The sequence below is a fragment of the Terrapene carolina genome, unplaced genomic scaffold (genome assembly GCF_002925995.2).
Source record: "Terrapene carolina triunguis isolate 2854851 unplaced genomic scaffold, T_m_triunguis-2.0 Scaffold22, whole genome shotgun sequence".
Lineage (NCBI taxonomy): Eukaryota > Metazoa > Chordata > Testudines > Emydidae > Terrapene > Terrapene triunguis.
Genome location: NW_020664373.1, coordinates 23849380 through 23862969, shown reverse-complemented (window position 1 = coordinate 23862969; position 13590 = coordinate 23849380). Strand labels below are relative to the sequence as shown.

Genomic DNA, 13590 nt, shown 5'->3' with positions numbered 1-13590 from the left:
CGGCCATGCCGCCCCTAAAAATGTGCCGCCCCAAGCACCAGCTTGTTTGGCTGGTGCCTAGAGCCGGCCCTGCTAATCCGTCACTGCATTCATTTTAAGAATTTTGCTGATCTAGCTGACCAGAAAAGCCAAGACCCCATTCTCTGAGAGGAAGAGTGGCCACTCTTGCTTGCATATGTAATATATCATTCCCTGAAATTGGCAAAGTTACTATCGGAGCTCAGTTCACTCTTTCATTAGGAAATATTGGCTTGACTTGGAGGCTAATACCTTGGTCAACATCCTAGGTCCCCATCCCTACTTCCTGAGAATTCCTGCTGGGATTCCTACTAGGTTGCTCAACATGTCCCCTACTCAGGGGAGCATGTGTAGAGGGAGGGGGAGGTCTCTCCAACTCTTTATATTGGCTTCTGGTCAATACACATGACAAGTTTGCAGCCCAAGGAAGAGAGACGTGCAAAAGAAAATAAAGATGTACTCCCTCAATATTGATATTTTTGGGTCCCTCTCCCTTCTCAGGGTCTAATCTGACTCTCACTGAAGTCAGTGGGAGACTTTCCATTGAGCTGAATCATCTCCTCATTGAATAACTGTACTGTGTGCCTTTACAATTGTGCATGTTTTCCCCAAGGAAAACTAGAGTTAAACTGCTCTGATTCTTGGCACTTTAACTGCTACTCATAAGGTTCTGAATCGTAACAAGGAAACTGAGTAAAGTCTTTATAATTTTGCCTTTGTTGTTTGGGAAAGCTAATAGCAGCAGCAGAGGCAATGGAGGTGTCTGTCTGTAGAGTTAGGAAGATAACAGTGCATTGGTTCACATTTGGTAGCTTATCTTCTTAACCATCAAGAGTAGAAATAACACACTGTTAAATAAAAGTTAATTTTTGCAGAAATTGACGTATCAGTATTCTAGCGTACTATATTATCAGGAAACTACTTCTTCTTGCCAGTGGTGAATAGTGAGTGGAATTTTAAAGCTGTTGATCATAATGTTAATTACACAGGTAAACCCCAACATATTATGCTGAAAATGGGCCACTTGTATACAGAGGTTTATATAGAAATATTTAAAAATTGATTTAAATATTGCTGTTTTTTTCATTGTAGTTTAAATTGATTGTGGAAAATCCAGATAAACCTGTTGCATCTGGTCTTCAAGTTACAGCTACTGTGGAATATCATCCTGACAGTGAGGAGGACCTTCGAGATAGACTACTCCTTCTGGTAGAAGAAGATGTAATTGAGATCCCTCTGATAGGGTATGGTATTTAAAAGTACATAAACTGCTAATTATATTTTCATTTTACTTGAAAGGGAAGTATGCTAATACATATAGCCGTGTATAATGATGTAACTAATTTGTTATCTGAATTTTGAAAACAAATGGTGAATTTCTTTGTAAAGGTAAGTTTCTTTCTTTTTTTTTTTTTTTTTTTTTAAGAATGTCACACAGGTAGGATGTTCATTTTAGTGATGTCACTTGATGTTAACAAAGGATTTAAATTTTGATCAAGTGTACTCAGTCTTCATATTTAAGAACCTGAAGTGGTTTGGGCTCATATCTGTGCTCTATATTTTTAGCCTATGATGGTTTTCATGATAAATGGCTTTCTCTGGGTCAATTCCAATTATACAATAGGAAAGTATGGGATGGCCTTTTTCTTCCCTGCATATACTCACTATTGAGTCAGTGATATGTAAATCCTTATAATTATTGCACATATAGTTATGACTGCATTATAGTGAAGCATTTCTTCCTCAATTTTGTAAATATTTTTAAAATTTATAATGGGGTCTCAGATTATAGCATAATCTATATCAAATTGGAACCTATGCTTTTGTTAAAAATTGCATCCATGGTCATAAACAACTGAAAGTAATCATTTTATAAAAACTATTGTTAACATAAAAAATGACCTGAACAGGCAGTAATGGATTCCCTTTCAGAATAAGCAGTATTCAAACCATTAGATAAAAACCTCACTCTTTGAGAGTTCTGTCAAGAAGTAGGCAGGATATTTGGATGCTTCATCCAGGCTATGCTTATCCCAGCACTTCTTCCTCTTTGCTTATCTGTCACTTCTCTCTACTCTTCAGATTTGCTTCTCTCCCATTTAAAAATGTTTTCAATTTGATGTTATACGAGTATTAAAGCATGATAGAAATTGATTAATAGTCTCCCTTCAGGCTTCCAAATTCAGTGTAAATAAAGTTGTCACTTTTAGCAAGATGGTAGCCACCAAGAGGCGACTCAGAAATGGCAATTTAAGTTAGGAATTGTAGTTTCATTTGTAGTTGTAAGTACTTTATGAGCAATGTTCCCAAAATTTAAAACTATTCATTAAAGAAATGGCCGCAGTTTTTTCTGAACTTACTCCTGCATTCTATCTTTAACCATATGAAACAGTTTGGCCAAGTTTTTGCTTGTGAATAGGAAAAGCTTCAGCTAAAGCATCCATATGCTAAATGAGGGCAAAATTCTTGAGTATAGCACATCTCCCAGAATGGTCTCAAGATCTTACAGTTCATTTATTCAGACTAAGCAGGTAATTTTAGTTTCACGTCTGCATCTGATCCAAAAATTGCTTTGCTGTTACAGAACAGACTAAGAGCTAAATTATTGTTCTATTACACTGCTCTACAGCCAAAATGCTTCTGAAATAAATGTAGTCAAACTTTACTAATTCTGGGTCACTGAGAACGAAAATGATGCTTAAAATTGTTGATTGGCTCTAGTTTTCAAGATATGCTATTGGGTCAGTATATATGACCCTTGACTTGGGAATGGCGGAGGATAAGTGAGTTATAAAGGGAAGGGATCTCAATTTAAACCAGAAATGACTAAAATACATCTTTGACTGGATCTATGAATAAATCTATGACTGGGTTTGGACAGTACTTGCTTTTTAGGCAAAACAATGAATGATGCAATCTGAAGCTGGTATTGCGTCATACATGATATGAATTGCATCGTGTTATTCCTAGAAGTCATGGATGATGCAATCATAACAAAGCTTACATCACTCTGCTGAACAAATCGCCCTATATCAGCTCTAGAAATCATACAGTGTCGTGCTCTCTTATTTGTCAGTGTTTGATTTTGCAAAGGGACACATTTCTGTTTAGCCAAAGTGAGCAGAGATGCCTCGTACTTGTGTGAACAGTGCAGATAACTTCTGCTATGTTTGTGGTGAAGTGACTTTTGCATCACAAAAGCGCAGTATAACCACTATGGTTAAGAAAGCCTATCACCTTTATTTTGGCTGCAAAATTGGAGATCAGGACAAGAGGTGGGCTGCAACACTTGTGCGACAAATCTTTGCCAGTGGTTGAACAGGAAAAGGAAATCTATGCCTTTTGCAGTGCCAATGATTTGGAGAGAGCCAACAGATCATACCAGCAATTGTTACTTCTGCATGGTGCCTCCAGTTGGGAAAGGTGTGTCAAAGAAGAAAAAGTGGACTGTGCATTATCCAAACATTCCATCAGCTATACGCCCAGTACCCCACGGAGAAGGACTGCCGGTTCCTGATGCACCAGAATCATTCTCACTTGAGTCAGACGAGGAAGAGGATGAAACTTCTGGTCCTGAACCATCAATGTCACAGGACCCACATTTTTTCCCATCCTCCTCCTCTGAACCACACCTCATAACACAAGGTGAACTGCTGAATGACCTTGTCAGGGATTTGGAACTACCCAAGAGTAAGGCAGAGCTGTTGGGCTCCAGACTACAGCAGTGGAATCTCTTGGCAGGTGATGTTAGGGTTTCCATGTTCCGTGACCGTCAAACGGATCTTGTCCCATTCTTCTTCATGGAAGGTGATCTTGTAGCCTGCAACAACATCGATGGTGTGATGGCAGCCCTCAACATCATTCACGATCCAGATGAGTGGAGACTGTTCATTGATTCATCAAAGATGAGTCTTAAAGCTGTTTTACTGCATAATGGCAATGTTTTGCCATCAATTCCAGTTGGTCATGCAGTCCATATGAAGGAAACCTATGACAACATGAAACAACTTTTGAGGTGCATAAACTATGACCAACATCAGTGGCAGCTTTGTGGCGATTTGAAGGTTGTTGCTCTCTTGCTTGGTCTGCAGACTGGATACACAAAGTACTGCTGTTTTCTCTGCGAATGGGATAGTCGTGCAAGAGATTCCCACTACATCAAGAAAGATTGGCCACTCCGACAGTCATTGGAGCCTGGGAGGAAAAGTGTTCAGCATCCACCACTTGTTGAATAAAGGAAGATTTTGTTACCACCCTTACACATCAAGCTGGGTCTGATGAAGAACTTTGTCAAGGCCATTGACAAAACACAAGCAGCTTTCAAGTACCTCCGTGGAAAATTTCCAAGGTTAAGTGAAGCTAAGATAAAGGAAGGTGTCTTTGTTGGTCCTCAGATTCGTGAACTTCTTCGAGATGATGCATTTGACCATGCACTGCGTGGCAAGGAAAAGACGGCATGGAAAGCCTTCCAGTTAGTGGCAATAAATTTTCTCGGAAACAACAAGGCAGACAACTACAGGTTGTTGGTGGAAAACCTCCTCAAGGCATACAAAAGCCTTGGTTGCAACATGTCACTAAAGATACATTTTTTGCACTCTCATCTAGATTTTTTTCCACCGAACTGCGGAGCAGTGAGCGACGAGCACGGCGAGCGATTTCACCAGGACATTGCAACAACGGAGAAACGCTATCAGGGCAAATGGAGCCCATCAATGCTTGCAGACTATTGCTGGACAGTGACAAGAGATGCTCCATTTAATGAATACAAGAGACAAGCCAAGAAGCGCCGAGTAGACACTGAATAGGACTAAACTATGTACATAATAGTTTTTTGCCTTTTGTTTCATAATAAATTTTATTTATATAACCCTTTTGCTGATTTTTAAAGTGTTACATAAACAGGACAGGTGAAATATTATCCTGTAAAGCAACCATAAACACATGAAAAGACCTAGGTTTACAATTTATGATTAAAACTCTACTATCTACACAATATACATAGACATAAAATGTAAAAACTTAAATATCTTAGAAACAGTAGCCAATCAGTTGTTTTAATTGTCATATTTGAATTCAGCACAACAAAATACATAATAAATAGCACATTTTATCTCTGAAGCAGACGACTTCTCAAAAATTGTAGACCAGTGTTATCTGTTCCCAGACTCAGGAAATCTACTGCTTGTTCTGTAATCAAGAACTGTTCAATGTTGACCAAATTAAACGTGAACGCCAAAAATGCCATTCTTTGGCTAATGTTTCTTGACTGAATATAAAATATAAACATTTCAAAGAGATAATTTCTGGATTAGTCATGTATTTTAAATCCTGTTTTTAAATTGTAGCAGTCTGAACTTTGAGTTGCAAGTCAAGGAGTGACTAAGGTATTACGTGGTAGATGCTGAAACTACTATTTCTATTTGTCCCACATAAAATGAAGGAACATCTGGATATCTTTTAAGTCTGTGTGAACCATTCACTGTAGTGGTTGCAGAATGGTCTCTATGCATATTCTTCTAAAGTAGGAAACAGTAAATTGGATTTTTTTCACCTGGCTGTTATTTTTCTTGCAGGTAAAACCTCTTCCTGCTTGAAGTTCTAGATATCCTTTTGCAAGACAATACTACTACAGTAAAAGCTGTGTTATCTGACACTTTACCAACTGGAAATCTCTAGAAACCGGCATTTCTGATATCTCCCAATACAAATCTTCAATAGGGTTGCCAGATGTCCAGTTTTTGACTGGAATGCCCAGCAGGCTCTCTACCTGGCTCTATGTGGCTCCCCGGAAGCAGCAACATGTCCCTGCTGCTCCTAGGCAGAAGAACGACCGTGGGGGCTCCGTGCGCTGCCTCCGCCCTGCCCTTTGTGCTGGCTCCGCAGCTCCCATTGGCTGGGAACAGCGACCAATGGGAGCTGCAAGGGTGGCGCCTGTGGGCAGAGGCAGTGTGCAGTGCCACGCCTCCACCTAGGAGCAGCAGGGACATGTTGCTGCGTGCTGCAACCCGCTGAGGTGAGCGCCGCCTGTATCCAGCACCCAAAAGCCCTCCCATGCCCCTCCCGTACCCAAACTCCCTTCCAGAGCCTGCACACCCTCCTTCACCCCAGCCCTGAGCCCCCTCCCGCACTCAAACTCTCTCCCTCCATTGGTAAATATAACTCTTAGTTAACCAGAATTTTTGACTAACCGACATCTCCCACACGCCAGATAATAAAGCTTTTACTGTACTAACTTCTGGAAAGGAATCTGAGTATCGTATATAAAACCCAGAGAATTTTTTTCATTTTGAAGTTAAAAATTTAACTACCTGCAGAAAAAAATTACAGAATAATGTATACTACTCAGTGAATGTGTCCCGGAAGAAGTAATAAACTTTGTGGTCTTTATTTTGAAAAAGTCTGTTTCTTCCCAAGGGTAATGTTGGTTGCTCTGGTGTCTTGTTCTTTTGTTGACAAGGGATTTTTTTTAATTGTTTCATTCAGCATTGCTGTATGCTTTGTAAACTTATTGACGCAAATCTTGTCTGTAGTACGTCATAAAGCAGAATGTGAGAGAATACTATATAGAGAGTTTATTTTCATTGTCTGCTTAGCAGAGCTAAAATTGTAAATATGAATGTGGCCCTGAGTAACATCCCATAGGACTGCTCCTGCTTCAAAATTTTCAGCATTTCAGAGCATTAAAAGAAACATTCTAATGGAATCTCAGGTAACTAGACTTTAAATATTTTGCATAAGATCGTGCAAAGGACCTGGCAGTTGCTGAAGTACTTGATCTGTCAGAGTTAAATGCCTATTACCTGCCTTTAATATTTTATTTCCTTTGGTGGTTGTTGAGTGAGAAACACCTTCCCCATTGGTTTATCCCTGAACTGCTATATCTGAAGCAATTGTCTGTACAGATATCTACATTGAATTTTTACTACTTGTGGTGTGATTTGAAGAAGATTGATACAAGCACCAAATCTAATCTGAGGGTTTTGGAGAAAAATTCTAATCTGGAACAACCTTAAAAATTAATTTATGAAGAGAGGATTTTGAATAATAAAATAGGAAAAATATGGGCTGGTTCAGATCATCTCCCTGGAGCCCTGCCCTTCATGGCTGGCTAAATTTCTTAATAAAACAGTTTTAGTAAAGATTAGAATCTTCTAAAATATCACTCCTGGAAGCTTTTTTAGTATACATTTATTTCAGGCAAACATTTAGTAAGGAAAATGTACATATGACTAAATCTTAAAATAATTTTTCTTACATCTGAAGTTTAAATATGAATGGGAGAGTGAGCTTAGAAAGGAATGAAATTTCTGGTATTGTGTCAAAGAAACATCTAAATCAGAGATTTTACTGGCCCTTCGATAAGGACCTTAAAGTTGTATTTTCTAAATACCAGTCCTCCAAATGTGACTTGAGCTGTGCCAATCAAACTGGGTAATGTTCATCTCACATATTGTCATAGGGGTTTTGCAGGCCAAACTATGTGCTTGGCTACATCTGTGCAGCACCACAATCTCCAGATTATGCCCTCCATGACACATGTATAATACTGAGAGTGCTTGTCAGGGAGTGGGGTTTTTTTGTTCTCACATGTGAAAATATTTTTGGATTTTGTTGCAATTTTTTTTAAGTTTTCAGGTTTTCTTAAAAACAAACGAACAAACCATCCCTTCTCCCCAAATTTTTTTGAAGAAAACAATCCCCCCCCCCCTCCAAGTTTTTGGCCAAAAATAAAATCATCTCTTTTATAATGAAAACCTGAAAAAAATTATTGGAAATTGGATCGTTCCTATGGAAATGCCCAATTTGACAAAACAATTTTTTTGGGGAAAAAAATGTTTTGTTCAAAACATTTTGACCAGATCTGCCAATTACCTTTAAGTGAGTTTGGTCAGGTGGCACTGGAAGCATAATCTGCAGCCTCATATGAGCAAAGTTGCAGACATGTTCTTAACTGCTTTGTAGCATCGAGGCCTGAATATTTCTCTTTCTACACCATATATATTATTCTTTTAGCTTTTGGCATTTTCTCATTGCCAGTTCCATGCAGATAACTTAAATTGTATTTAAATAAACCTAGATGCTAACCTAACATGAAAACTTCTGTCTAATACAATAAATGTGTAAAGATAAATAAGCATGAGACTGAAATTTACTTAATCTTCCTAGACCATTAACCTTCTCTTATTGAACTGTGTCCAACACTACCATTCCCCCAACTCATGTGTTGTCTTTATACCATTGTATTATGGGCCTATACATGTGCTTAAATGCATTACAGGGTTGAGGTCTTCAGCTACGTTAGAGTGCATAATTCTCAGGTAGTGTCAACAGTCCAAAGAAAGAAACTTTCCTAAATTGGAATTAATTACATTACCCTTTTGCTGTTACCCTAATCATCAACTTTAACTGTTGGTGATACAGTGCATTCAGTTTTTACAATGATAAACATAAACAATTTATTAGATGGTGGTGGTCCAAATTTATCCCTGATGTAACTCCATTTTTTTTTAATGGAGTTAAAGCAGGAGTGAATTTGGCCTAATAGGTCTTAATCAAATTTAAATGATTGGACTAGAAACCTTATGCCCTAAACCAGACAAAGATGCGGGGCTTGTCTACACTTACATTTTATAGCGCTCTAACTTGCTGGCTCTGGGAGGTGAAAAATCACCCCCCTGAGCGCAGCAAGTCTGAGCGCTTTAAAGCGCTAATGTAGACAGGCTCCAAGCGCTGGGAGCTAATCCCCTCGTGGAGGTGGATTAACAGGAGCGCTGGGAGAACTCTCTCCCAGCACTCACGCGCAACCACACTCGCACTTCAAAGCGCTGCCGTGGGAGCGTTCCCATGGCAGCACTTTGAAGTTTCCAGTGTAGACATACCCGAAGCAGATGAACAGAAATTTGATTTGCTGTAAAACATTAAGCACTTATGTGAATGGTACAAAGTCCTTTAGGAAATCAAATAAACTATTCCTATCTTTTCAACAACTTGACCTTTCCATCATAAAACACACAGGAATTAATAGATAGTCTTATCCCTTAAAGAATTTCTTCAGTGTCACAAAATATCTTCTGATTCATATGCGTTCCAGAAGTGTAGCTGGTTCCTGAGTGGAATTGGACAAGATTCTAATGTCTTTCATATTTCTGAAGCAACTTCTTGGAAGAAATGTAGAATACTTAAAATGTATTATAGGTGTACTTTAAAGTTGTAAACAAGCTAACTGTCTCCCTGGACTACTCCTAATAGTCCACTTTATCACCTCCTAGAATTTACTACTTTGACAGTTCATCATGTTGCTAGGGAACAAGATATTAAAAAATAAAAAGGTTTTGCAACATCTGTGAGAGCATTTTCTCAGGATGGATTTCCTGTCTTTCTCCAATCCGTACTAGCCTATACTTTTTGTCTCTGTTTCCTTTAACTCAAAAAGTATAAGGCGCAGACCACATTACATTTGCGACTTGATGTAGCATGAGACGTAGCAAAGCAAAGTCCTCATTTTCTTGATATTGGTATGAAATTCTCTCTAATGCTATGCTGAGAATGAAAACAGAATTATTCCTAAAAATGGCTTTCTCACCTGCCAATAGATGGGGAGAAACAACATGGTAACAGAAACTATGAAAGGTAGTATTGGGACAAGGACTAATCTCTTTCAGTTGTGTTGAATACCTTACCAATTAAGAAGCTACTTGGGGAGGAATCATCATTCTCAAAACATCAGACCTCCAGATTCATGTAAGTGAACATAATTATTCTCAAAACAGTGATTAAGCTGGTACCTCTCCATACCACTGGTTAGAGCAGCAATGAAGAGATCATGTTGGTGCAGAACTGGTATCCGTAAAACAAGTGACATTGCTGCTGGGATTTTGTTTGAGTAGTGGAATTATGAGAAATTTTACAGATATATAGTTCTTCAAGTAGATGCAGCCCTGTATTCCCCTTAGGGTATATATGTGTGCCAGGACCAGAGAGTTTTGCCTAGAAGTACACAAAGAGGGGTGAGATTCACACCTTGTGGCCATAGCCCCTCTCCTGGCTATAAGAGTCAACACCGCCCCGATCTCCTTCAGGCACAAGTGGTATGAAGGAACTGGAGTTTGAGCTTTGTGTAGTCTTAACCTCACATTCTCTCATTAGTTCATTTTTCCCCCTAGTTATATATAATTAACAGTACCCATAGTGTAGTTAGATTAGTGTTAGTTGTATTTAGTTAAGTATTTCTGTATGATGCCCTTACTGGGTTTAAATATTGTCCGTCTTGTGGGGGAACAATCCCTAGCAACAATCTGCATGCACAGTGCTTGTTGTGCTTGGGCGAGGCCCATGTCAAGGAGCTGTGATTGATCTGTAGATCATTCAGGAAACAGACTCAAATGGCTAGGGACCTTCACCTAAAACATCACTTGCTCGAATAGGGCACGTGACCTGTTTTGGCAACAAGGCCCTTGTCTCCCTCAGGTTCCAAGAGAGTGGCTACCTCATGCTCTGGGCAGGCACCTCTCCGAAGAGATGGATGATTCATTCCCCATTAAGTGCACTGAGGAAAAGGTTGCATAAGTCCAATCGAGACCATTCTAGGTCTCGTGGGGACTGTCCCGCCTTCCTCAGGAAGAGAGTGGAACAGCACACAGTTAGTGTGACTACGTGGGATGGCATGGGTGCCTCTGACTGCTCCCCTATGCCGAGTAGGGGGGTTAGAAACCCTGTACCGTCAACTCTGGTTCTGGCCCTTGGGTATCCATTGTGTCCCGTAGTGACAATGGTGATGCCAGTACTGAGTGTTTCTACATTGGCGGCATACCAAGAGGCTACATACCTCCTCTGCCGTTCTGTTCCAACCTCTCCTTTGCTCCAGGACTTGGCCAGGGCTTAGTCATTTATAGCCCCATTGGCTGGACAGGCCGCTGAACCCTTGGGTCTGTTGGCACCGCTCCCTGATGCTCCCCTTCTGCAGTCTGTTGAAGCAGGGCCAGTACCAGGCGCAGTGCAAGGGACCTCAGCACTGGGAATCTCCTCAACACTGTTTCAGTCAGCATTGTAGATGTTACCGTGGTGGCTTTTCAGTGCCCTCCAGTTGCTTCAGCACTGTCAACTATTTTGTTACCTCTGCCGACTTTGGGGTTGACACCATTTCCGGCACTAGAAAATTCTGTGTCGGCAGTACTGTTTCCATCATTGGCACTGGTCCCTGCCTCATTTTGGACAACTGGTGTGTCTGACCATTTACTCCCTCCCTTAGGATTTTATCTCCTTTATCCACAGAAACCTGTGGCTTCTCTGTGTCGAGGTTGGGATCTTCCTCGTCTCGTTCTCCATGCTCAACCTGCATCAGGGACCATTCACTGAGCACCACGGGCACCAGGATTGGCAGTCATGGTCAGGTTGGAGGCATTTCACCTGGCACCTACTGGCTACCAATGCCCTATCCTTGTCAGTGGCCTTCATGGAATCTGTGGGACACTCCTTGGTTGCGGAGGCGGCACACCCGGCAGATCACTGGCAGGAACTGTGGACTGCAGGTTCAGGCATCAGTGAGCCTTTCCTGAGTGGAGCCTATAGAGCTGCCCCTTCCAGCTCCACCACTCCAGGAATGGGAGCCAGCAATTCAGCAGTGCCTGGCTCTTCCTCTCCACTAATACCATAAGATTTCAAGGCCTAATAGGATCTTTTGCGGTGCGCAGCTGCTTCTCTGGGCTTTCAGGCAGAGTTCTTGCAGGAGAACATCAATAAGTTAGTGGACATCCTACAGCTGTCTGCTCCTGGGAGAGTACCACTCCCTATCAACGACATGCTCCTAGAGCCTGCAGTGGTCCTCTGGAGCATTCTGGCTTCAGTACCACCTACTGCAGGGGTCTCAAACTCAAATGACCACAAGGGCCACATGAGGAGGTTTATTGTTTTCCCACATCCACTGAAGGCAGGTTAAGAAATAATGGGCTTAATCTGCAGCCATGGAGATTAAGGTTACATATTAGGAAAAACTTTCTAACTATAAGCATAGTTTAACCCTGGAATAGACTTCCAAGGGAGGTTTTTTTAACAACATGGAATCTCCACCACTGGAGGTTTTTAAAGAATATGTTGGACAGACACCTCTCAGGGATGGTGTAGGTTTACTTTGTCCTGCAACAGTGCAGGGGGCTAGACTTGGTGACTTCTTGAAGTCCCTTCCACCCTACTTTTCTATGATTCTATGACTCCCCAACCAAAGTGAATGGGGCTTCACATGAGTACAACAGTCTGCCAATGCACAGTCCGTTACCGGATTGGAGTTTAACTATATTACAAGAGACAACAAGTGGATCCAATGAACAGACAGTCTCACTGATACCTTTGTGCTCTCTCCTATTATGTTTAGCATAATGAGCAGTGGTCACAGTTATGTGAAGAATGGAAGGGGAATCTTCTGAAATGGACACATTCTGTAAATACAATATTTTAAAATCAATTAACTGTTACAGTTTTTATATCCCCACCTCCAAAAAAGGTAATTTACCAGTGATACAGTTCTGTGTGGGGACCAGCGTTGACCTTCCTGTGTTTAGAATGAGACCTAGACAGTTGTGTAAGTGCAGTGTGATATTATGTGAGAAAGGACTTCTTCCCTTGGACCTGCACCTGAGCAGCAAGGCATCCAGATAGAAGACATAAATGCCCTTCTTCCTGAAGTATGCTGTCAACTTTGACCATATATTTGGTAAAAATCCTGGGGGCAGAAGACCGCGCAAAGGGAAGAACTGTGTACTGAAAATGGTGGTTTGCCATGACGAACCAGAGAAATCTTCCGTAGCTTGGGAAAATTGCCACATGGAAGTAAGCGTCCTGAAGGTTCAGAGCAGTCATTCTGAGTCAACACAGGGAGAATAGTTGACAAGATAACCATACAGAACCTCATGTATCTGATGTATATGAGGAGGCTGTGGAGGTTGAGAACAAGTCTTACCCTCCCTTTGGTTTGTTAACAGAAAGTACTGGGAAGAGAAGCCCTGACATTGGTAAAAAAACAACAAGGAGTCTGGTGGCACCTTAAAGACTAACAGATTTATTTGAGCATGAGCTTTCGTGAGTAAAAACCTCACTTCTTCGGTGTTCCAGAAGAACTTCCTCCACCACTCCCAAGGCCAGCAAGGAGCAGTCCTGCTCAAGGAGCAATAACTCATGAAGAGGGATAGGGGGAGAAGAGTGGAGAGGAACTAGATAGTATAGCCTGATCTGACAGTGCTTGGGACCCAGTTATCGTCAAGTCCCAGATATCGTAGAAGTGAGCTAACCTGTCCCCAAATGGAGGCAGGGTAAGGGGAGTGATGACCAGACCACTACTCTGGACCAAGGAGTGAAAGTTGTTGCTTGGAGGTGCCAGGGGAGGCCATGTCAATTGGCTGAACTCCAGACCCGACTGCCTCCTCCCCTCTGGGACCTATGCCCCTTTGTGGGGCTATCCCTCTGTCACAAGGGAGGAAAAGGCTGCCCAAAGGTGCATTGTGGACAGTATTGTTGTTGCTGTTGGTCACCTAAGTAGCACTACTGCACTGACCATGTATGTACCGCCAAAGAATGTAGAAT

General features: G+C 41.2%; 1 protein-coding gene across 1 annotated transcript in view; it reads left to right on the top strand.

Annotated features, from left to right (window-relative positions):
• LOC112104196 (cilia- and flagella-associated protein 47) overlaps nucleotides 1-13590 on the top strand; it is a 698279-nt gene that overhangs the window by 9120 nt on the left and 675569 nt on the right. Inside the window, exon 2 of the mRNA XM_029910741.1 lies at nucleotides 1111-1262. Within this exon, the coding sequence (XP_029766601.1) occupies nucleotides 1111-1262 (152 nt within the window). The remainder of the gene's footprint in view (nucleotides 1-1110; nucleotides 1263-13590) is intronic.